The 24006-nt window shown below is 39.4% G+C and overlaps 1 protein-coding gene across 1 annotated transcript in view; it reads left to right on the top strand.

Moving 5' to 3' along the window:
* LOC136880901 (uncharacterized) overlaps positions 1 to 24006 on the top strand; it is a 497467-nt gene that overhangs the window by 459549 nt on the left and 13912 nt on the right. The window contains exon 5 of the mRNA XM_067153431.2: positions 21449 to 21755. Coding sequence (XP_067009532.2) covers positions 21449 to 21755 — 307 coding nt within the window. The remainder of the gene's footprint in view (positions 1 to 21448; positions 21756 to 24006) is intronic.

The following is a 24006-nucleotide window of genomic DNA, read 5'->3' on the forward strand; positions in this document are numbered from 1 at the left end:
TAATAATAATCCTCACAGACTCGCAGGTCTCCTATATGGCGCCAACTCGAAAGACCTGCATCAGACCACTCAAGAGGTCACACATTATTATTATTATTATTATTATTATTATTATTATTATTATTATTATTATTATTATTATTATTATTATTATTATTATTATTATTATTATTATTATTATTATTATTGGGGGCATGATTAGCTCAGTGGCTTAGCTGCTGGCTTTCCACCCGGAAGGCTGAGGTTCGAATCCCGGTCGACCCTGAGTCGAAATTTTCATCTCAAGTATCACGTGGTGTCAAGAAGGGCATCCGGTCTAAAAAACCGTCAAATTCAAAATGAGTCTGGGAGGTTCCAGTGACCCCAGAAATACATTGGGATAAGCTGAAGAAAGTTTCTAGTAGTAGTAGTAGTAGTAGTAATGTAACTGTATTAATATAAAGTTAGAGTGATAAGCTGTAAGTGAGACAAAGGAGCGCTGTTATGCGCAATAAACAAACTAATAAATAATGAACACAATTCTGCCTTGTTTGGTTATTTGACAATGCCTTCTTATTCAATATGTATAAAGTTAAGGAAGGCAGTTATATAATATAAGGTTTGTTGTTCCAGACACAATGATACTTGTCTGCGCTGAGCTCAGCAGTTTGTTGAACTGGGATTATGACTGTCCCTCTGTTTACTTGGCTCGGCTTCTTTAATTACACAACTTTTATTGCACCTCCCAGCAAGACGCGGAGAGAACACTAGCCAAATTTATGGCCGGCACTACGTTTATAAGCACCTGTGCCGACAATGAATGGGATTCTTGGCTTTAAATTAAATAAAGTAACCGAAGGATAGGAATGTTTACCAATGGAATTGAGAGGGTTCAAATGTTGAATCTCATTATCATCACAAATCGATTTACTGATTTTTGAGTGTCGTGACGCCATAGGCTTTGCTGGTTAAATCTCTACTGTAGCTTCGCCATCACGGACGATCTTCTGTTTTATTGGAAAGATAAACCAGTGATAGTCTTCACTAAGTTTTGTCCTGTCCATCTGGTTGCAGTCCCTTCCCTCAAACTTCCCTTCCATGATTAACTTATCTAGATGTTCTCCACGTCGTCTTGCAATGTATATTTCTTCTTACTCTCTGCTTTTGATTTAGATTCTTGTAGTCTAAAATAATAAATAGGCTTAATGTTTTATTTTATCTTTTATTATATAATGTATGTTTTGGTTTTATTGTAATTATGTACTGTAATTCATTTTTAAGTTTAATGTTTAATTTAATATTTTAATATTATAAAAAATTAGTGTGTTTGTAAATCTGTATATTATTATATGAAGACACTACGTGTAAATTATCAATAAATTCAATTCAATTCAATTCAATGTGTCCAAAGAACTGCAGTATTAAGAGCTGATGTTTTAACTGCAGTATTATTTCATTACGAGAAGCAAGGCGTTTTAAAGGTTTCAGCACATGAATTCTACGCTGGCATCCATGCGTTTTCTGTCCAAATGTTGAATATTCTTTTGTTAATATTATGTAATTATTTTTGCACATTGTATGCTCTTCATTGGTAATAATAATAATAATAATAATAATAATAATAATAATAATAATAATAATAATAATAATAATAATAATACTCACTATTGTTACCAATAGTCCTAGTATAGTATAGTATAGTATTCATATTTGTAATGTATCGGTGTTAATATAACGGTAGAATGATAAGCTGTAATTTGGACAAACGAGTGTTCGAATGTAGAATCTCATAATCAGCACAAATCAATTTACGGTACTCATTTCTGAGTGTCATGACCTTACAGGCTTTGCTTGATACATCTCCGCTGTAACTTCACCATCTCGGATGATCAGTTTTCCTCATGGCACATTAAAAAGGTGATAGTCTTCACTTGTTATATCCATTTGGTTGCAGTCTTTCCCCGTGGTCTACTGCCCTATCAATCTTCCCTTCCATGATTAAGTTATATAGATTTCTCAAGGTCTTTCCGAATGCGTCGAAAGAACTGCACTGTTCTTTCATTAATACAAGAAGGAACGTGTTTTAAAATCTTCAGCTCCTAAAGAATGGACGCATTGGTATTTCTTGCGGTCCAAGGCACACGTAGTATTCTACGCCAACACCACATTTCAAAGGCATTGATGCATTTTCTGTCCAAATGTTGAATCTACATAGGTAAAAGAGGAAAGTTACTTGAGTCGGTTCGTCCATTATTGGAATATGCAAACAGTGTTTGGGGTCTTCACCGGGAATACCTAATAAAAGAAATAGTGTGCAGAGGAAAGCAGCAAGATTTGTAACAGGAGATTTCAGGAGAAAAATGAGTGTAACTTATCAGAAAGGTTAGATAAACTTGGATGGGGAACTTTAAGTAAGAGAAGGGAGAAAACTAGACTTACAAGATTATATAGAGCCTATATAGGAGAGGAGGCATGGTGGGGGGGAGGGGGGAATCCGTAAGATGCTTCAGTTGAAAAGTAATTATATTGGCGGAGCTGACCACAAGTATAAATTTAGACTGGATTTTAACAGAAGCGATTGGTTGTTTTCTTTTTTTTTAATTTGCTTTACGACGCACCGACACAGATAGGTATTTTAGTGATAATGGGATAGGAAAGGCCTAGGAGTAGGAAGGAAGCAGCTGTGCCCTTAATTAAGGCACAGCCCCAGCATTTGCCTGGTGTGAAAATGGGAAACCACGGTGAACCATCTTCAGGGCTGCCGACATTGGGATTCGAAACCACTATCTCCCTAATGCAAGCTCACAGCTGCACACCTCTAACCGCACGGCCAACTCGCCCGATAGGGATACATGTTCACTCATTAGGAGAGCGTGAAGGAGTGGAACAGTTTACCAGGGGAAGTGCTTGATCCTTTTCAAAAATCTGTACAGATATTCAAGAAAAGAATAAACAGCAACAGAGAAAAGAAATGTTAGAGGGCATTCGACCCGCGCAGGTCAATGTAGGCCTGTATAAAGAATTTTTGTGAATAAATTAATTCCATCCCCTTGTCTATGGGTATTGAACAGCCGATGTAGGGGACTGCCTGTGAGGGTTAAGTACAGTGAGGAGTTCGAGGGCCCTGGGACCACTACGGTAACTGTAAAGGCCATTCAGGAACTCTGAACAGCGGTGGCAAAAGGGGCTCTGGTTAAGACGCAGCAGTTCGTTATGCATGGTAGGTACGAAAATGGATATTTAAAAAATGTAATGTAAATTTAAATCTTATAGCAGTTGTATAGTAATATTTGAAGTGATTCTAAATACTTTATATGAGTTGATTATGTGTGTTAGTACAGAAAATATTATGAGTAGAAGTTTGTAAATAAGATAAATGTATTAAGGATGAGCTGTGTGTTTAATAGAAAAATTGTTAATGTAAATTGTACAGTACTGTATTTTAGGAAATTTTCTTATTTTTAATTAAAATTTAGTGCTTTTTTTGCAAATAAAGTGATTTGATTTGATTTGATTTGATTTGATTTGATTTGATTTGATTTGATTTGATTTGATTTGATTTGATTTGATTTGATTTGATTTGATTTGATTTGATTTGATTTGATTTGATTTGATTTGATTTGATTTGATTTGATTTGATTTGATTTGATTTGATTTGATTTGATTTGATTTGATTTGATTTGATTTGATTTGATTTGATTTGATTTGATTTGATTTGATTTGATTTGATTTGATTTGATTTGATTTGATTTGATTTGATTTGATTTGATTTGATTTGATTTGATTTGATTTGATTTGATTTGATTTGATTTGATTTGATTTGATTTGATTTGATTTGATTTGATTTGATTTGATTTGATTTGATTTGATTTGATTTGATTTGATTTGATTTGATTTGATTTGATTTGATTTGATTTGATTTGATTTGATTTGATTTGATTTGATTTGATTTGATTTGATTTGATTTGATTTGATTTGATTTGATTTGATTTGATTTGATTTGATTTGATTTGATTTGATTTGATTTGATTTGATTTGATTTGATTTGATTTGATTTGATTTGATTTGATTTGATTTGATTTGATTTGATTTGATTTGATTTGATTTGATTTGATTTGATTTGATTTGATTTGATTTGATTTGATTTGATTTGATTTGATTTGATTTGATTTGATTTGATTTGATTTGATTTGATTTGATTTGATTTGATTTGATTTGATTTGATTTGATTTGATTTGATTTGATTTGATTTGATTTGATTTGATTTGATTTGATTTGATTTGATTTGATTTGATAAATGCGAAATCTCTTCAAACTCAGTAAACTGATGAGAGTAAAATTTGACATACAGACTCCTCTTAGTTCTTATTTAACAGCTTTCCCCTCCCGGTGGGGTTTGTAGAATACATCTACGGTATCACCTGTCTGTCGTGCTAGCTTCCTCTCATTCATTTCCCTTTTCTGACTTCCCTTGGTCAACTCTTGTGTTCGATGATGATGATGATGATGATGATGATGATGATGATGATGATGATGATGATGATGCTTGTTGTTTAAAGGGGTCTAACATCAAAGGTCATCGGACCAACTCTTGTGTTCGTTTCCGACCCCGGTGGTATTGGATTTGCGATGCCTAGGCAGTTTCTCACTTTCACGCCCTTTGTTGGCCTTCCCTTTATTTTGCCTATACCCTCACTGTCAAGTCGCTAAATGCCAATGCTCTGCGTTACACGGAGAAGTGCATGGTGTTGCAACAGAAGGCAGTAATCGGATGATCAAGCCTGGCTCATTAAACCCATCCATACAATTCGAGTCCTACGAAAGTCAGCCTGAAGATGTGAACGAGGAAAAGAAAAGGATATACGAAGGCATGATCCCATTTAAAGAAACTTGCCACCTCGAGAGCATTAACATCATAGGACTTTTTATAAGAGGAAGAGGAATAATTCGACGCTTCTTAGTCGAATTTTGCAAGAAAGCTGGATTGAAGTAGGACCTGATGTTAGACATTGTTCAGTCAGTTAAAACAGCGCTCATGTATCAACTTAAGAAACCACACCTACGGCCCGTAAAGAACTCTCTTTTTGGTCTCTAATCTTCATTATAAATATAGATTAATAACTCTAGATTCTGCAACATACAGGACTTATGCACATTAATACTTCCAATGTATACTCACGCTTATTGCATTGGTACTTTTTGTCCTTGCGACAACTTGCTCTTTTGTAAGCAAGAAGAAATAATAAAGATAAATTGCGAAATATACTCTTCATCATATCAGGAACGACCAAACCGACGAGATCAAAATGTGGCATGGAGGTTCCCCTTAGATCACAAGTAATGGCTAAGGAGATATTTTGGAGAAATTAACAACCCCTGAGATGTGCTAATGAGAAATCCACTCGCTCATTTATTTTATTTACTTCCCTTTGTTGGTGGTGAAGTTGGGACCCATGTTCCCCTCCATACACCTAACCAAATAAGTGTATGAAATTATAAAAACTTTAAATATTAAAAAAATCACTTGAAAATTTATACAAGTCACATACAACATGAGAATCGTTTTAAATTTGCATATACATACCATTATTCAGAGTAATATTATAAAAAAATAATAAAAAGAATTAATTTCTCACTCACTCACAATATAATTCACTCATCATGATTCATACCATTGATTTAAGTAAATAAGATATACTTTCTGCATGAAAACTTAAATGAGACAAATAACTCATGTTGTGAATGTTAACTGGAATCGAGTTCCATAATCTGATTCCTGTCGCAATAAATGAACGATTATAGACAGGTAAAGTGTTAAATTTATGCTGGTGAAAAGAGGAAAGGTAAGTAAGTTGTGAATAGAGATAATGAGGAGATCTGAACACAAAGACGTCTGTAGGAAGATTTCGGAGTTCTTCAATTCTCAGAAGATAAAGTTCTTTGTAAATGTAAAATGTTTGTCGCATCGTAAAGAAAATATGAATCTGATGCATAAATGCATGCTCCGTTGTATTTTCCACCAGTTTATTAGTTGCATCAATGATTACAGCATCACAGTAATAGAATATTGGAAGAACTAATGTTTCTGCAAGCCCGATTTACATATTTAGCGGTAATAGGTTTTGATCGTATTTCAGAGGATGCAGTGAGGCACATTCGGTTTACACGTGCGAATTATACGCTCATTCCAATTTAGATTATCAGTAATTATAATGAAACCTAGATTTTTTTTACAATTTTGTGTTACGTCTCACGGACACAGGTAGGTCTGATGGCGACAATGGGATAGGAAAAGAGCTAGGAGTGGGAAGGGAGCGGCCGTGGCCTTAATTAAGGTACAGCCCCAGCATTTGCCTGGTGTGAAAATGGTAAACCACGGAAAACGGTCTCGGGGCTGAGGACAGTGGAGGTAGAACCCACTATCTCCTGGAGACAAGCTCACAGCTGCGCGGCCCTAACCGCACGGCCAACTCGCTCGGTATCATTATGGTTTTAATACTTCTGTATCGTTCATGACAGAAATTAATATTCTTTATTATGTGCAATTTGCTTTACGTTGCACCGACACAAACATGTTTTATGGAGACGATGGGATAGCAGTGGAAAGGAAGCGGCCGCGGCCTTCATTAAGGTACAGCCCCCCACATTTGCATGGTGTGAACATGGTAAACTACGGAAAACCATCTTCAAGACTGAGGACAGTGGAGTAAGAACCGACTATCTCCCGAATGCAAGCTCACAGCTGCGCGACTCTAACGCATGGCCAACTCGCTCAGTTTCTTATCAGTTTCTTAATTGATCATCCTTTTACGTGCCGACACCAGGTTTCACCCTCTCCCAACCTCATCATCATCATCATCATCATCATCATCACATGCCCAGACGCACACTCGGGCTCAAAAAGTCACTTTTCTTCCGTCTGGGCCTCTCTGTCCAATGTAATAATAATAATAATAATAATAATAATAATAATAATAATAATAATAATAATCCATCCTCTTCACCTGTCGACAAACTGTTTGTGAAAGCAGCTAATAAGCACGTATTTCACTGCCAATATAGAGCCAACTGTGTCGTACGTTGGTGTCTGCATACAGAGTGACAATCAAAACATAACCTCAAATGGGAATAATAGTGGTGGCTGGATAATTTCCTGTGTGACTTGCACAATGAATATTGATTGCTCTAAATAAAACATCATATCAGTCCGTGGTTTGTAATGTACCTATTGTACATTCTGTGGCAATTGCTCTATATATAAACCTCTTCTAAAATGGCAGACATGTACTTTTTTTTTAAATTGTGGTTTATTGTATACGTATTGATGGAATAGGAAAGCTACGACAAAATATATACATTATATATTCTGAAATACGTTGTGAATAATTTATGTGAACGCGCTACAGCTATGGAGACAAGCTCTGTATTCGGGAAACACACGGGTTCGAACCCCACCGCTGGCGGTCCTGAGAATGGTTTCCTGTGGTTTCTCAATTTCACTTCCAGACAAATGCTGGGACAGTTCCTATTCACAGGCCACAGCCGATTCCTTCCACATCCTTAGCCAATTTAATTCACCATAATTCATCTTCATTACCTCGACAATTGAGATTGTGTCAAGAAGGGCATTCGGCCGAAAAAAGATGTCACGTAAATTCACCTCACATCATCCCCGACCCCGTATTAAGAAACGGGACAAATTGGTAGACATATAAATAGGTTTATATTAGACGTATCCTCGGGAAAATTCATGTACCTAGAGTACTTCCAGACGGAATCTACCAACTTAAAGCGAACTCTGACCGATACGCACAGTTGGAAACGGCCCACTCACGTTCTATGTGCATCTTTCAGCAATAGACAACAATAGGCTTACTGAGAAAATATTATATCTGATTAAAAGCCGTAAGACTGGAAACTTTTTGATCAACGAAGCCCAAAATGACCGGATTCCGTAGAGTTTCCTGACGTTGATGTTCTAGATCACTCCAAATTCTGTGATATAATTATTTATTGGTCCCAGCCACACAAAAGTACTAAGTCGTGGAAACAACTCTCGCCAGTGAGGGAAATGAAAAATGATTAGCCGGGCTCAAGAGATATTCCGAACGAAAGCGAAACTTCAAAAAGAAATAGTGGGCTTATATATTCTATTATTATTATTATTATTATTATTATTATTATTATTATTATTATTATTATTATTATTATTATTATTATTATTATTATTATCGAACTGTAACTAGACGTGGACTATTATATGCAGCAGAATGGTTAACATAGCCTACTTGAAAAACTTTCAACTAAGGAAAGAAGGATTATCCGATAAACTCTTGGTCCCAACCTCAAAGTTGGTGTTTAAAGACTTCGGAGAAACTTAGAAATATCCACCCAAACCGAAAATTCAAGCGTAATCCTAAAAGAAGGATAACGTTTTACGCTCACCTCTTCAAATTGCCAGCTTAAAGAATCTGTAAACGTTTGTTATTCCATTTCAGAAGTCTCAAAACGATTCCTTCTTGGTTTGTGTTGATCGAAAAGGATCTTTTAAAGTAATAAATTACAGAAACGGACATTCAACTCCGAGCACCACTCAGGTTCCTCAACGAAATAAAAACCGTTTTTAACTTTAAACAGAAACTTTCTCTGCTCCAAGGAAAAACATAGAATCATGGATATGTTTTTGGTCTCAGAAGACGAGAGTACGAGTACAGATTATTTGGTTGCTCCCCTCTTAGTAGCCTCTTACGACATGCAGGAGATATAGGTAATGCATATTTTGACTCCGTTCATATGGGAGATAAATATTTAAAACTCTTAAACCTTGAGAACTGAAGACGAGCACCTATCATTTAAAAACAGGCATGTTAATACAGACCTTCATACTCAGACAGTTACCTCCTACAGTACTCACGTACGTCCAGGGGCCTGTAACCAATGAAGACCGAGGCATCTAAAAATAATCAACGGCAGTCTTAATACCCTGAAATCATGTAAATTACTTCCCGACGTTAGACTATTTTATTCCTATATCCATTGTTCTCTCACACATTATTTTCCTCAGAAATCTTATATTTTTCATTTAATCCGTTCAAACTCCAGGGTTGGTTGTCCCCCGGACTCAGCGAAGGATCCCACCTCTACCGCCTCAACAGCAGGGCCCTGTAGCATGAGACATTTGGTCGGAGGATACAAATGGGAAGGAGGACCAGTACCTCGCCCAGGCTGCCTCACCTGCTAAGCTGAACAGGAGCCTTGTGGGAGAAGGAAAAATGAGAAGGGATAGCCAAGGAAGAGAGAAGGAATTGGCCGTTGCCTCAAGTAAGGTAGCATCCCGGTATTTGCCTGGAGAAGAAGTGGGAAACCACGGGAAACATACTTTAAGGATGGCTGAGGTGGGAATCGAACCCCCTCTACTCAATTGACTTCCCGAGGCTGGGTTTCAAACTTCCTGGCAGAGACGGGAATCGAACCCGGACTTTCGGGGTGGCAGGTAATCACATTAACCACTACACCACAGAGGCGAACCGAAATATTTTATAAATTAAAGAATATCCTTCGTAAAAGCCTTATTTCACAGAATTTTACTGTATCGCACCGTTTTTGAAACCTTGACATTAGAATAAAGCCAACGATGAAATGAAATCTGCCACATCCATGTTATTCAACAAAAAAACCTTCAGGAAACTTCGATAATCCCTACATTGTTATATGGTATAATCAGTAAGTTACGGTAGTCACCGCCATGCTTTTCGATATCTGATCAATATATCGGGCTGTGCCCGTACCTCTAAAGTGAGGTCAGCAATGCCTGAGCCAGCACGGAGATAACAGAGAGGCCAGAATTAGCAACAGCAACGACCGCGTGTGCGTTTCTGCACATGAGATCATGTTTTGCAATGTTTACGACAGGTATCACGCAAATTGGTGGTTTATGCCACATGAGAACATCTGTCTGCCTTGCAATTCAAGTCCAACCATAAAGAGGCTTTCTCTCTTCCTCACTCCTCCATAGTCGAGTGGCACATTCCACTCCACGATGGAAATAAGAAATAAGATCTACAATAGGGAACATGCATGATCCGGGGTTTTAATTAAAAATATGCTAATCTGATTCAAAATTTCATGCAGAATTCAAAAATGTGGTCAGAATGTACAAATAATAACTCAAAACGTGATAAAAATCTACGAAAATGTCACATCACGCGAGTACGCGATCTCATTGGTCTGACGTCATCGTACAGGTTGACTGAATTAGCAGACGAAATAACACATAGTGTGCTGTGAGAAGCAGGATACACTTCGCGTATTTCTACTTTATGTTAGTGTCTAGTATGGTTAAATTCGAGGTCTATACATTGGATTATAATCTGAGTGGTATATTTTAGACTTAAAATTAATCCTGCGCAGACAGTGAGGCAGAAAACTTATAACTGGTGTAGAGTTCCGATGTGCAATAGCACATCGCATACCATACCAAACAAATTGTTTATAAATGTTCCAAACACGCTAAAACTAGGGAGAAATGGATTTTGGCGAGCCGGAGAAATGCTGGTGATATATCGGAAAAGTCTAGACTTTATTTTTTGAAGATTTTAACGTAAGATGAATTTGTTTGAATTTTCAAATCACTTTTCCATGTCAGCTGTTCTAGTGGTAAAACTTTAAATTTTAATGCATGATGCTTTATTTAAATGCTTCAATTACATCTTGGAATATGAAAGTAATAAACAGTGCATTAAATAATGCTGATTATTAAAGTATTCTCCAAACCTAACCTATGTTTTGGGTGATCCATGTCAAGATAATAAATCAAAGGGGTTATGAACCATTTTGACAGCTCTGATTCTACCAATATATCTTGGCATGGGACAGTTATGTATGTCTTTATTGAAGAGCTTCATTGGTAAAGAAATTTAGGCTATATCTAAATACTTTATAATGTAACAAAGAATAGGCGTGTACATCATGAAAGGAAACAACGTGAATTTAACAAATGTATAACTCTAGACAAAACCAGTGCTTGTCTGTTGGGGTCTTATAAGATAACAATGCTCAATTATAATAATTATCATAATATTAATGAAATAAATAACATAATTGCACACAGGTGAAAATAGTGATGTAGGTGTTTAAAATATTATCCAGCTTAGCCTAAGTTTTAGGTTATACAAGCCAAGTCAATAAACCGAAGGGTAAAAATACCGCGCGAGTTGGCCGTGCGGTTAGGAGCGCGCAGCTGTGAGCTCGCATCCGGGAGATAGTGGGTTTTGAACCCCACAGCCGGCAGCCCTGAAGATGGTTTTCCGTGGTTTCCCATTTTCACACCAGGCAAATGCTGAGGCTGTACCTAAGGCCACGGCCGCTTTGTTCCCATTCCTAGGCCTTTCCTGTCCCATCGTCGCCATAAGACCTATATGTGACGGTGTGACGTAAAGCAAACAGCAAAAAAAAAAAAAAAAGTAAAAGTCACAGCACCCAAAGACATTCCTGTATTGAGCGACTAAAATGTCACCAGGACACTTTTCTTTCCTGATATGCTCAGCTTGTTAAAAGCCAAATGTAATTAATGTTATTGGCTTCACGTCCCGCTAACTACTTCTACGATTTTCGGAAAAGCCGATGTGCAGGAATTTAGTCCCGCAAGAGTTCTTTTACGTGCCAGTAAATCTACCGACACGAGGCTGACGTATTTGAGCACCTTCAACTACCACCGGACTGAACCAGGATCGAACCTACCAAGTTGGGGTCAGAAGGCCAACACCTCAACAGTCTGAACCACTCAGCCCGACTTGTGAAAACTAGATGAAGTCATATTTATCTTTATCGTGTTTAACTTTTTCCCTCCACAAAGATATTTAATTCTCTATCATGGGCCCCGGAAGTGGGTAGGCCAGTTGTCCCAACCATAAATATATATTTTTTGGGGAATGATAGATTATAGCCCTATAGTACTATGATCTTTCTTTCTTTCCTTCTTTCTTTCTTTCTTAATGAGTTTATCGTTCAGGGTTGGTTTTCTCTCGGACTCAGCGAGGGATTTCACCTCTACCACTTCAAGGGCAGTGTCCTGGAACGTGAGACTTTGAGTATGGTGATGAAACTGGTGAGGAGGGCCATTACCTCGCCCAGGCGGCCTCACCTGTTATGCTCAACAGGGGCCTTGTTGGAGGATGGGAGGATCGGAAGGGATAGACAAGGAAGAGGGAAGGAAACGGCCGTGGCCTTAGGTGCCTGGAGGAGAAGTAGGAAAATACGAAAAACCACTCGAGGATGGCTGAGGTGGGATTCGAAACCCTTCTACTCAGTTGACCTCCCGAGGCTGAGTAGACCCCGTTCCAGTCCTCGTACTATTTGTTTTCAACTTCATGGCAGAGCCGGGAATCGAAACCGGGCCTCCGGGAGTGGCACACATTAACCACTACACCACAGAAGCGGACTAGTACTATAATGCTACCTATATGTTTATGTTAGTGCTGAAATCCGATTTCTTACTTTACTAATGCTGAAACCCCGAAAATGTAATGTTATTCTTTAATAGGGGAATCAGTCTAGAAGGAAATGTTGAAAGTGATGTGATATCTATCCAGGTTCGTTGTTATCCTAATACTATGGGTTACAGTACATTGCACGTATATAAAAGACGCCACTTACAAACTTGCTTGTTATCCGCGAATTTCTGCGGCCACAAAAGTCACATTTTTCAAGAATGATGACATCTACACATGGTAGATTGTCTGACTGTGCTGTTTTGAACCTTTCTTCCGTCATTTCGAAGTTATTCGCGATCATGAATAATAAACAATCGGCTTTTAGCAACGGCTGATGCACAACGGCTGGTAGAGCTCCATGCGGTACTGGATCGTGACGTCACAGCGCGCCGCTTACGTCAGAGGCCGTTTCACTCGCCTTGCGGAAAGGCACTATTAAATATTTTTTTAATGGTAGAAAACAAGGCAACATACCACAATGTAATACGTTTACGTACTATTTCATTGGCGTACTTTTCAAAAAAAATATTTTTGAAAATGATGCATGTTCCCAATTCAAATCACTTTTCTGAGTTAAGCTATCCTAAGACTATTTACCCCTAGAATCTTTGCTGCTCACTCCAGGTGACTCCTGGTGTACTGCTTATTACGCACTTCTGGGAAATGAATTCCAACGGCTTGAACACATGTAGGCCTATATGTATCAGTTTATTACATACAATAAACTTCATAATAAAAATTAACTAGTACATGTGTGATGTTTGGGACATCACTGCATGTTTTCAATTATTGAACTATATAATTAATTGATAAGATGTATATATTTAATCACTGATAGGTCATTTTTAAATGAATATGTATGTATATACATATATATATGTATATTTATATATGTATATAGGGTTTTTATCATCCATTTCACATCATCATTTCATTTCTTTGTATCGCGGCTATAACGTATTCTGAACGAACCACATATTGGGTAAAGTATTTCAACATCATTCATATTAATAGGTTGCAGTAAATTTTCCAATAGCCATGGTGAGGTGACCAGAGTCAGCAGGCTAATTTCAGCCCATTTCCAGGAAAAGTACGTTATCAAGGTTACGAGAGACTTTACCCTCTCCACCTTCTGAAGAGACAGTTGAAACATATTGAACGCCGACTTTTCGAAGTTCGCTACCTGACACTTTGATTTCGCGGGAAAGTTTAGCCTATGTGAATGGACGTAATGAAGCAACGTGATGGATTCACAGCAATACATAGGAGAAGGGATGAGATCTCGAATCTTATTGGACCATGTGATATGGCTGATGGAGGGAGACTTTTGAACCGATATACTTCGAAGACAAGAGCTGGAGAGGACATTCTTTTTCTTACTCTGAGACACAGAGACACTCTTGGAAGACACTCTTACCACGATTCTACGTCTGGACATCGGAGAAGATTTTAACTTAGTTCACTTCACATCTGAGTATATTCTACTCAAAAGTTACTCTCATTGGGACCTGTTATCTCAATGACGAGAGGTAATCAACGGGAGACCGGTTTTGACTATTATAGGGGAGGAGAGCTTTTATTATGAATTTAGTTACGCTACCGTTCCGTAATACGCAAGAATACAAGTGTATTCTCTCCATGAACATAACCCATGGTGGTTTTGCATTTAAAATTAGGACTCATTACGACTTTATGTAAGGAGTACAGTAGGAAGTGTTAAAGGCAGGAAAAGCATAAGTAGGACTGGAATCCAACAACAGATGAGACAGCCGGTACGAGAGATCCATCGATCATCGGCTTCAAGACGACAGAGTCTACAAATGGTGAGCTTATGGCATAAGTTACTGCAAGTCTACGCGTTACAATTCATGTTCTTAGAGTTCATTTTCTTCAATTTTTCTTTTGCTTCCCTAAATTCAGATTTCGTTAATACGCCGTTACGTCACGTTTTTCATCCTAATAAATAGCTGTTTTAATTTGTATTTTATGAAATGATTATTAATGATCCTTAAATTCCAAGTTAGTGTACTTAATGGTTAGTGTCCCGTCACCCTACCCCTGGGAGTTTTTGAGTCTTATGACGTATTATTATTATTGTTATTATTATTATTATTATTATTATTATTATTATCAACTATCGTTTTCAAGCCATAAGCTTGAAGGCTGGCGTCCATTGGATATTGTTTATTGAGAAACAATGAGATATCATGTATTTATATTACTATTAAAGTGACCCGCCACGTTATAATACTGTCACACATCTGTGGGCTGAGTGGGTACGTCACACATATTTCGTCCTTCTATCATGGACATCTTCAGCTATGCTCAAGCCAGGTTGTTAAAAGTTTAGGTATTGAAACAACATACAGCATGTACCTATTCTATTCGTACGGGCTGTTTGCTTTAGTACCTCAACGTACTGCCAGAAAATAATAAACTGATAAGTATTGTATTCACTGAACATATATTCAACAAAGCCTCCAGAAAACATATACCTACTATATCTGTTTGCAACCATGTTCACAAAACATACAGCTTCTAATAAAGAAAAGCGCGCCCATAATCTTGCATCTTTCCTATTCGTACAAGCAAATTGAACACTTGAAATAAACAAAAAGTAAGGAGTTCCTGGAATATGCGGAATGTCCCCTAGCCTTTATAACTGCATGACATCGTCGCCGCATAGAATAACAATTTCCTGCACATGTCCAGGCTGATTTTCTGCCATTCCTGAAGAATCACACTTTTAAGTTCCTCCTTCGTATGAACACGTTGCCTACGGATATTCCTCTTCTACGTAGTCCAAAGATGTTCGATGGAATTTAAATTACGGAGACTGGGGCGGTGTTCTAAGCTGCTTAAGAATGTTCCAGATCAACCATGTCTTATTAATGTCAGCAGTGTGTTTGGGGACATTATCATGCTGGAACATATAAGCAGGTGGCATCCCCATTTTTTCGGTACTCTGCTTCACGGTTGCCCCCAGGATTGCATTATAGCCCTCCTTATTCATTATTACGTCAATGAAACATATGTTACCCACACCTCCGCCTGGCACACACCCCTAAAGCATTACAGACCCAGCACCGTGTTTTACAGTTGGGAGTGTATTTGCCACATCAATGTTCGTACCAATTTTTCTCCATATTCTGTGGATGCCATCTGACTCGAAAAGGTCATTTTATCTCCTCAAACTATATAACATCATTCCAGAATTCGTTCTCCTTATGCATATGCTCCTTACCGAATATCAGTCTAAACCGTCTGTTTTTTTCCGCTTACGTATGACCTTTTCAGAGGGATTCTTCTATATACCCATGCCGATACAGGAACCGACGGATGGTGGAGTTGCTGATCTTCTTTCCAGTTCGTTCCTTCATGAGTTGCTTCAATACCGGTGCACTTAATTTGGAATCTGACTTTATCAGCCGAACAACAAACTGTTCTTCCCTTTCATTTAAACACTTTCTCCTGGATTTCCTTGGCGTGTTCTGAATAGTGCCTTTGTGTCTAAATTTATCAACCACCTATTGCGCCGTAGAATGTTTTATTGACCAGCTGTCCAATCTTTCGTTTCCTTTCGTTTCCTTAAAGACCCAGTTTAAGTATAGTGTTCTTAAGCTCCGTACTTAAAACTGCACTCCTACCCATGTCCACCACAGATAAACTAGGAAGGAGACTAATGCACTTGACCAGTCGTATGCCGTCACTGAGACTTTTCCGTGCATCGCAAACGAAGGGTGCGTATCATCCTGTCCATGCGTACGAATACAACTGGTACACCCTTTTACCGATGCTGGCACATTCATATCGAATCTTCCTACCTGGCGTACAGCAATGGATCTTGAAAGAACCTCTTTTCATGTTAACAGTTCATGGAAAGCCCAGTGGGATCAGTCTTCGGTAGTGAACAAACATCTGGTTGAGAATCCTTCTAAACGAGTGCAAGGATTTGATCTTCCAAGACGACAGTGGAGAATCATCAATCGGATAAGAACTGGACAAGGCAGATGTGGTTATCTGTTGTGCAAATGGGGTTGGACTAGGTCTGCAGATTATGATTGTGGTGCATCTTCTCAGTCAATCCACCACATTGTTGCTGACTGCCCAATTCGAGCTTTCAAAGGAACGCTGATGGACATTCACCGCACATCGGATGAAGCAGTTGATTGGGTCAAAATGCTAGACCTAGAGTTATAGTATTGTACGGACTTGTGACTACGCACATTTACCCTGAACTATATACATGTGTGTACATAGATTCATCATACGATAAATAAATAAATACCTGTGTGAAAATAAGTATGGTTTTGACTAACGAATTATCATTAACAAACCATGTTTTTACCCGCAATGTACGTTTTATTTCAGTTTTTCAACCTTTAATGTGAACATACGAGACTTGATAAGAAAGTGAAGCCTGTACGAATAACAGAGCCACATACTGTATATCCTCGCTGGGTTAAGTTGGTTTATCAACGTTGTCAGTTGTGCCAAACTTTTAATTAAATTGATATCTGTATTGTAAGGTGAACTCTTTTGTAAGCTGTATCAGTTTATTCAAGATTATACGTAAGCCTATATCGTCCCTCTCTGGTAAACTAACGACAATGCAGATTGTCAGTAGATCTGAAATCAGTTGTGATCTCTCACGTAAAATCTTTAATAGTTTTATGTGTTAGCCAGGCAGAACGAGCTGTAGATGTGAGACTTTGCAAAGGATACATCTTATACGATAACAGTAAATTGTAGACCTTAACTAAAAATTCGCTAGTTTGTCTCTCTGCTTTTCTTACCCACCCATGTCAAACACAAACATAGGTAATTTTTATTTGTTTTCTAGATATACAAAAAATGAATTCTTCAAAAACAGTTTTAGACAAAAACATTCAGCACAGCTCAACAATTGAAATGTTGTATTCAGTGAATAGTACTCCATTTGCACAAATGATAGGGTTGTTTTTGTTTTTTTTACGTCGCACCGACACAGATATGTCTTATGGCGACGATGGGCTGGGAAAGGCCTAGGAATGGAAAGGAAGCGGCCGTGGTCTTATTAAGGTACAGCCCCAGCATTTGCCTGGTGTGAAAATGGGAAACCACGGTAAACCATCTTCAGGGCTGCCGACAGTGGGGTCCGAACCCACTGTCTCCCGATTACTGGATACTGGCCGCACTTAAGCGACTGCAGCTATCGAGCTTGGTGATAGGGTTTTCAAGTTGAACAATTTTCCTCAAGAAATAAAATTAAGATTTGTTTTAGACAAAGACATGAAATAGAACTGATGAGTTTTTAACTTTTTTAAAGTATATATTTCATTTTAAGGTGTTGTGTGTTATAAATCAAAGCTTATCCTTAGGAATTTTGACTTTTTTACTATCGCAGAAGAAGAGAATAGATCTATTTCTCGAAACATGTATGATGGTAGTATGAATTAAATTAGTAAGCAATATATACTAATTGGATAATTAATTGTACTGGAAACCAACCAACCCCATGGAACTACAGCCCTGAAGGGCCTTGGCCTACCAAGCGACAGCTGCTCATCCCGAAGGCCTGCAGATTACGAGGTGTCGTATGGTCAGCACGTCGAATCCTCTCGGCCGTTATTCTTGGCTTTCTAGGCCGGGGCCGCTATCTCACTGTCAGATAGCTCCTCAATTCTAATCACGTAGGCTGAGTGGACCTCGAACCAGCCCTCAGATCCAGGTAAACATCCCTGACCTGGCCGGGAATCGAACCCGGGGCCTCCGGTAATTGTATTAACAGGTGGATCTTTATTAATCCTGTTTCCGACAGGTTGATGAATCACATATGAAAAAGGTTAAACTTGTGTTACGTCACTTAATTTTCATTTAAAATTCTTACTTTTGTCACCTTTTATAAGTGTAAAAATTGACACAACACAGATATTCTTTATATATTTTTTTAAATTATTTAGCCCATATGTATGTACATATTTAGCCATTTTTATTACATGCTAGCATTTGCACCCGTTCTTCGCACGGGAATTTTTAATAGGTTTCCTTCTTTGAAATATGCTAATTTGCATGCGTATAATTATTTCGTGTGGCTATTTCTAGCCTAGTGCAGCCCTTTGTAAGGTAGACCCTCCGATGAAGGTGGGCGGCATCTGCTATGTGTAGGTAACTGCGTGTTATTGTGGTGGAGGATAGTGTTATGTGTGGTGTGTGAGTTGCAGGGATGTTAGGGACAGCACAAACACCCAGCCCCCGGGCCATTGGAATTAACCAATGAAGGTTAAAATCCCCGACCCGGCCTGGAATCGAACCCGGGATTACGAGTACGAGTCGGACATTTGCATGCCTGTATTCAAACGTTTAATACGGCATGTTAACTTACATTTTTCTACGAATTCACATGGCAGTAACGTGAAGTAGGATAAAGATCAACAAAGTCGAGGCCGAATGAGGACGATTAGACAGTTTATTGTACACAGTTCCAGGTTCGAAGTTGTGCGAAATTCTCCGTGCTTCTCGGTTACGGTTGTTGTTCCTCTGACCACTGGAGAGGCGTTGTGGATGAAGGCTCATGAACACATAGTTTAATATAACCTCCCTTATTATCTGTTCTATTGATAAGAGTAAAATGGCTCTTGAGTTCATCCCGTTAACTCACCTTGAAGTAAAATGCACCAAGAGTTCCACGGGACTTGGACTAAATTTCCATTATTTTTTTTTGTAAGCATCTCCGCTATTTAACGTCGTAGAATAAATGCGTATACGACATAAAATAACGGAAATAACATATTCTTAAACGTTCGTTATATACAGTCTTTCGATAGACCTAATTTAACGCATATATATTGAGAATGATCTATTTTATAAAAGCTAACTCCAAGTGATATCTTGACGTAGGTAAGGGTTATTCTGCCCGAAGGCAGGTCCGAACCTCCGCAGAGGTGTTCCTGAGCCGGAGTTTACGTGCGGTAGGGTGGCCAGTTCCTTTCCGCTCCTCCATTCCCTTACCCCCCACCAACAGCGCGTGGCAACCCATCCAACTCCTGACCACGCCCAATGTTGCTTAACATCGGAGATCTCACGGGATCCGGTGTTTCAACACGGCTACGGCCGTTATACCTTGACGTCAAATACACTTAATAACACAATCCTGAATGAGGAGATTACCCGCTTTGGGGCAAGTTCATTGGGACTTAGACTGTAAAACCGTCAGTTAGTGATATCCCCCTTATTAATCCTCCTATCGAAATGATGCCCATGGGAAAATGTTCGAAATTGATTTCCATTAAGACAGGTAGATATCCATTATGTTTGATTGGGTATATTTTGTGGGAGTGAAAAAATCACGGTTTCAGGGATTCAGAAATAATATTGGCCCTAAAACGACAGGTGGATTCTAAATATCAAGTTCGGTAGAAACATATCCAGTAGTTTTCAAGTCACAAGAACTCGGACGAACAGACAAACAGATAATCAATCAATCACTTAAGTTCTTAAGTCTTCTCCGTACAGGCCGTGAAGGCCCTTGGAGGGGTGGAAGATAAAGTCTTCCACTATCCGTAACCTCGGCACGTGATGGGGTAGAGTGATTAGCTCTACGCCCGGCCGCCTCTGCCCCCAGGCATTAACCTGAGTGAACCTCAGCGCCATGTGCACCTCCGAAAGTGGAAATTTCGTTTCTTAAAATTTACGACTGCCTGACCGGGATTCGAACCCACATCCTTCCGGACGAACCGAATACGCCTTTACCGCCTCGGCCAGGTAGCCCCTCACCAATCAATCACTAGTGATCTGCATTTAGGGCAATCGCCCAGGTGGCAGATTCCCTATCTGTTGTTTTCCTAGCCTTTTCTTAATAATGATTGCAAAGAAATTGGAAATTTAGCGAACATCTCCCTTGGTAAGTTATTCCAATCCCTAACTCCCCTATCTATAAACGAATATTTGCCCCCATTTGTCCTCTTGAATTCCAACTTTATCTTCATATTGTGATCTTTCCTACTTTTAAAGGCACGACTCAAACTTATTCGTCTACTGATGCCATTCCACGCCATCCCTCCACTGGCAGCTCGGAACATACCACTTAGTCGAGCAGCTCGTCTCCTTTCTCCTAAGTCTTCCCAGTCCAAACTTTGCAACATTTTTGTGACTCTACTCTTTTGTCGAAAATCACCCAGAACAAATCAAGCTGCTTTTCTTTGGATTTTTTCCCGTTCAATCCTGGTGAGGGTCCCATACACTGGAACCATACTCTATTTGGGGTCTTATCAGAGACTTATATACCCTCACCTTTACATCAAGACACCAAAGCTAAATAATATGCAGATGGCCATTGAAATGAAAAGTCGTATGGCTTTTAGTGCCGGGATATCCCAGGACGGGTTCGGCTCGCCAAGTGCAGGTCTTTCTATTTGACACCCGTAGGTGACCTGCGCGTCGTGATGAGGATGAAATGATGATGAAGACAACACATACACCCAGCCCCCGTGCCATTGGAATTAACCAATTAAGGTTAAAATCCCCTACCCGGCCGGGAATCGAACCCGGGACCCTCTGAACCGAAGGCCAGTACGCTGACCGTTCAGCCAACGAGTCGGACCAGATGGCCATTATTACACCTGAAATGGATAACTGTACGAAAATTTCGTCCAAATATCAGTGAACAGACACATGGTTGTGCGATTTTATTTATATAGATAAATTCTAACCCTGGTGATGACTGAAAGTATTATTAAATCTTTGAAAAAATTCCTTACGAAGATGGATAACTCGTAAACGATCGATCATAGGACATAAATGTTCATAGGGCCTTTTTGTGTTGTTTTGGGGTGAACTATCCACTCCCCGATTACTTCTCATATGTTTGAGAACACCCAGTATAGTAGAGATAATTTGGGGTTTAATGGGTTATAACATGTGGTAAGATGCCTCGGATTCGAGTTTCAATGGTTTCCAGTATCTTTATATCAAGCTAAAGTGCATTGTCTCTCCCTCAGGCCTCTCCACACCAGCTGGTGCACTACCCGATCCGTCGTGAGGAAGAGAGTGATCGAGAGAGCTCCCAGTTGGGTCTTCAGCTACCCGTCAAGCCGCACCACTTTGAGACGGGCCGTCTCAAGATCCGTTGTATCGCCAGCATTCACGACGTCTACTGGCAGAGCACGGAGAAGAGCGTGGAGGAGGATCGACCAAAGGGCATCAAACTAGGAGCTGTCGGCCCAGAGTTTGTGCCCAACATTCCAGAGCCTTCCACCGCACACCCACGCCTCAGAAATAACTTCTATGATGATTATGAAGATATAGGTGAGTAGCTACGCATAGGAAAACCTTCCTTCGAACTTTTCCTTCAGTAACCTGTTGCAGTGAAAAAGGAGCCAAGTGTTAATGTTGGAAACATTCCTTAGCAGACAAAGTACTAGTCCTCACACTACGAAAAACGTAAAATTAAGCAATTTCCTCAAATGTGCTGAAAGTTAAAGGGATAAAGGACCAAGAAAGGTTTCAAATTGGGAGTCTTGGATACTCTTTCCAATTTTTTTTTTTTTTTTTAGTTTGATAATCACTTCCGGCCTAAATGCAGTTTCGGAAAAACAGCCGAAAATCGCTTGTTTCTTTGCTCGTTTTCTCTTTTATTCAAACCCTAGGCAAATTAATTTATTTATATAATTCTTGCTGTAATGTATTCCTTGGTTCAATGCCCTCGGTATATTTTGACTTTTTGAAAAATATCCACACCGAATATAGTGAAATGAAATGTCGTATGGCTTTTAGTGCCGGGATATCCCAGGACGGGTTTGGCTCGCCAGGTACAGGTCTTTCTATTTGACACCCGTAGGCGACCTACACGTCGTGATGAGGATGAAATGATGATGAAGACAACGCATACACCCAGCCCCCGGGCCATTGGAATTAACCAATTAAGGTTAAAATCCCCGAACCGGCCGGGAATCGAACCCGGGACCCTCTGAACCGAAGGCCAGTACGCTGACCGTTCAGCCAACGAGTCGGACACCGAATATAGTTGTAAGGGCTTAAGTGAAACTCGGGACTAACTGTTGAATGCAGACCGTCATGGGGACTGAATTCAGAAATACTTAAAATAATTTAATATACGACATTTGTGCCACTGATTCCATACTGCTCCTCTTCTTTACGAAACACACTGGGAAATAAATGGAGCCGGAATAAATTATTGCAAATTCAAAGATGCTTTGCGCTCCGGATCTCCCGAGCTTACCGGACAACTTCTACCGATGAAGCACTTATTATTTCATTTTGACTGCAATTGGACTAGCCGAATTGGCATTAAGAAAAATAGGCCATCACCTCAGCCTATCATCAATACTATTATAGAAAAACAATGCCACTTTTTACAGTCTGGTCATCCACGATTGTTCAAGAAGAATCTCCGTAACAAATGCATAGTCACTCATGACTGCATCATTTATACCGATGGCTCTCGTACATCAAGCAACGACAGTAAGGACCTTTTTGGGTGTGCTTTTATAGTCTTTAAAAACGAAAGTGGAAGTTTTTACAGCGCAGTATAAACTATCCTCCTGCTGTTCGATCTTTCAGGCAGAACTACTAGCCATTAAAAGTACAATATAGTGGTGTCATGCCAACAAAAGGGACCAAATACTTAGTGACTCGCAAGCTGCGTTAAAGTCTATAGACAACAAATACAGGGCAACTCAAAATGATGGACTCGATTTCATAAATTTATTCTATGAAATCTAATGAACATAATCATACATCATGCGCAAAGAAAGGCAAATTCTCAAAGTTTACTTGAGGTTAGATTTCATCCCACGTGGTTTCATATTCAGTCGTTACGAGCGCGCAGGAAGCGAGTAAAGAAAATGGCTGCGGCTGGAGAGCAGAAGTCGTTTTGTGTGCTTGATTACCATGTAAACAAGTCTGTGATTAGTGTTCAACGGCATTTCCGTACCAGGTATGGAAGAGACCCACCTACTGGAAAAGCATTTCGTGCGTGGTATGAAAAATTCAGAGACACGGGCTGCATCTGTAAGCAAAAGTCGACTGGCCGTCCTTCGACCGGGGAAGAGACAGTGGAACGTGTTCGCGCCAGTTCCGTGCGGAGTCCGCAGAAGTCCACCTACCGGGCAGCGAGGCAACTTGAACTTCCGCAGGCAACTGTTTGGCGCATTCTGCGGAAATGTTTACGAGTGAAACCCTACCGTTTGCAACTGGTGCAGGCCTTAAAAGACACTGATTATGCTGCTCGGGCGTCCTTCTCTGCTGATTTTCTCGCATTAATGGAAGAGGATAGGTTCTCCGAAAGGGTAATTTTCAGTGATGAAGCTACTTTTCACCATACCGGGACTGTGAATAGACACAACGTAAGGATCTGGGGAACTTCTAATCCCCATCAAGTTGTGGAACACCACGCGATTCTCCCAATGTGAATGTGTTTGTGCCATTTCCCATGAGGAGGTTTATGGACCCCTTTTTCTTCATTGAACCTACTGTGACAGGAAATGTTTTTCTCGATATGCTGCAACAATGGCTCCTGCCACAGTTCGAAGAGGAT

The sequence above is a fragment of the Anabrus simplex genome, chromosome 9, assembly GCF_040414725.1.
Source record: "Anabrus simplex isolate iqAnaSimp1 chromosome 9, ASM4041472v1, whole genome shotgun sequence".
NCBI classification, from domain to species: domain Eukaryota; kingdom Metazoa; phylum Arthropoda; class Insecta; order Orthoptera; family Tettigoniidae; genus Anabrus; species Anabrus simplex.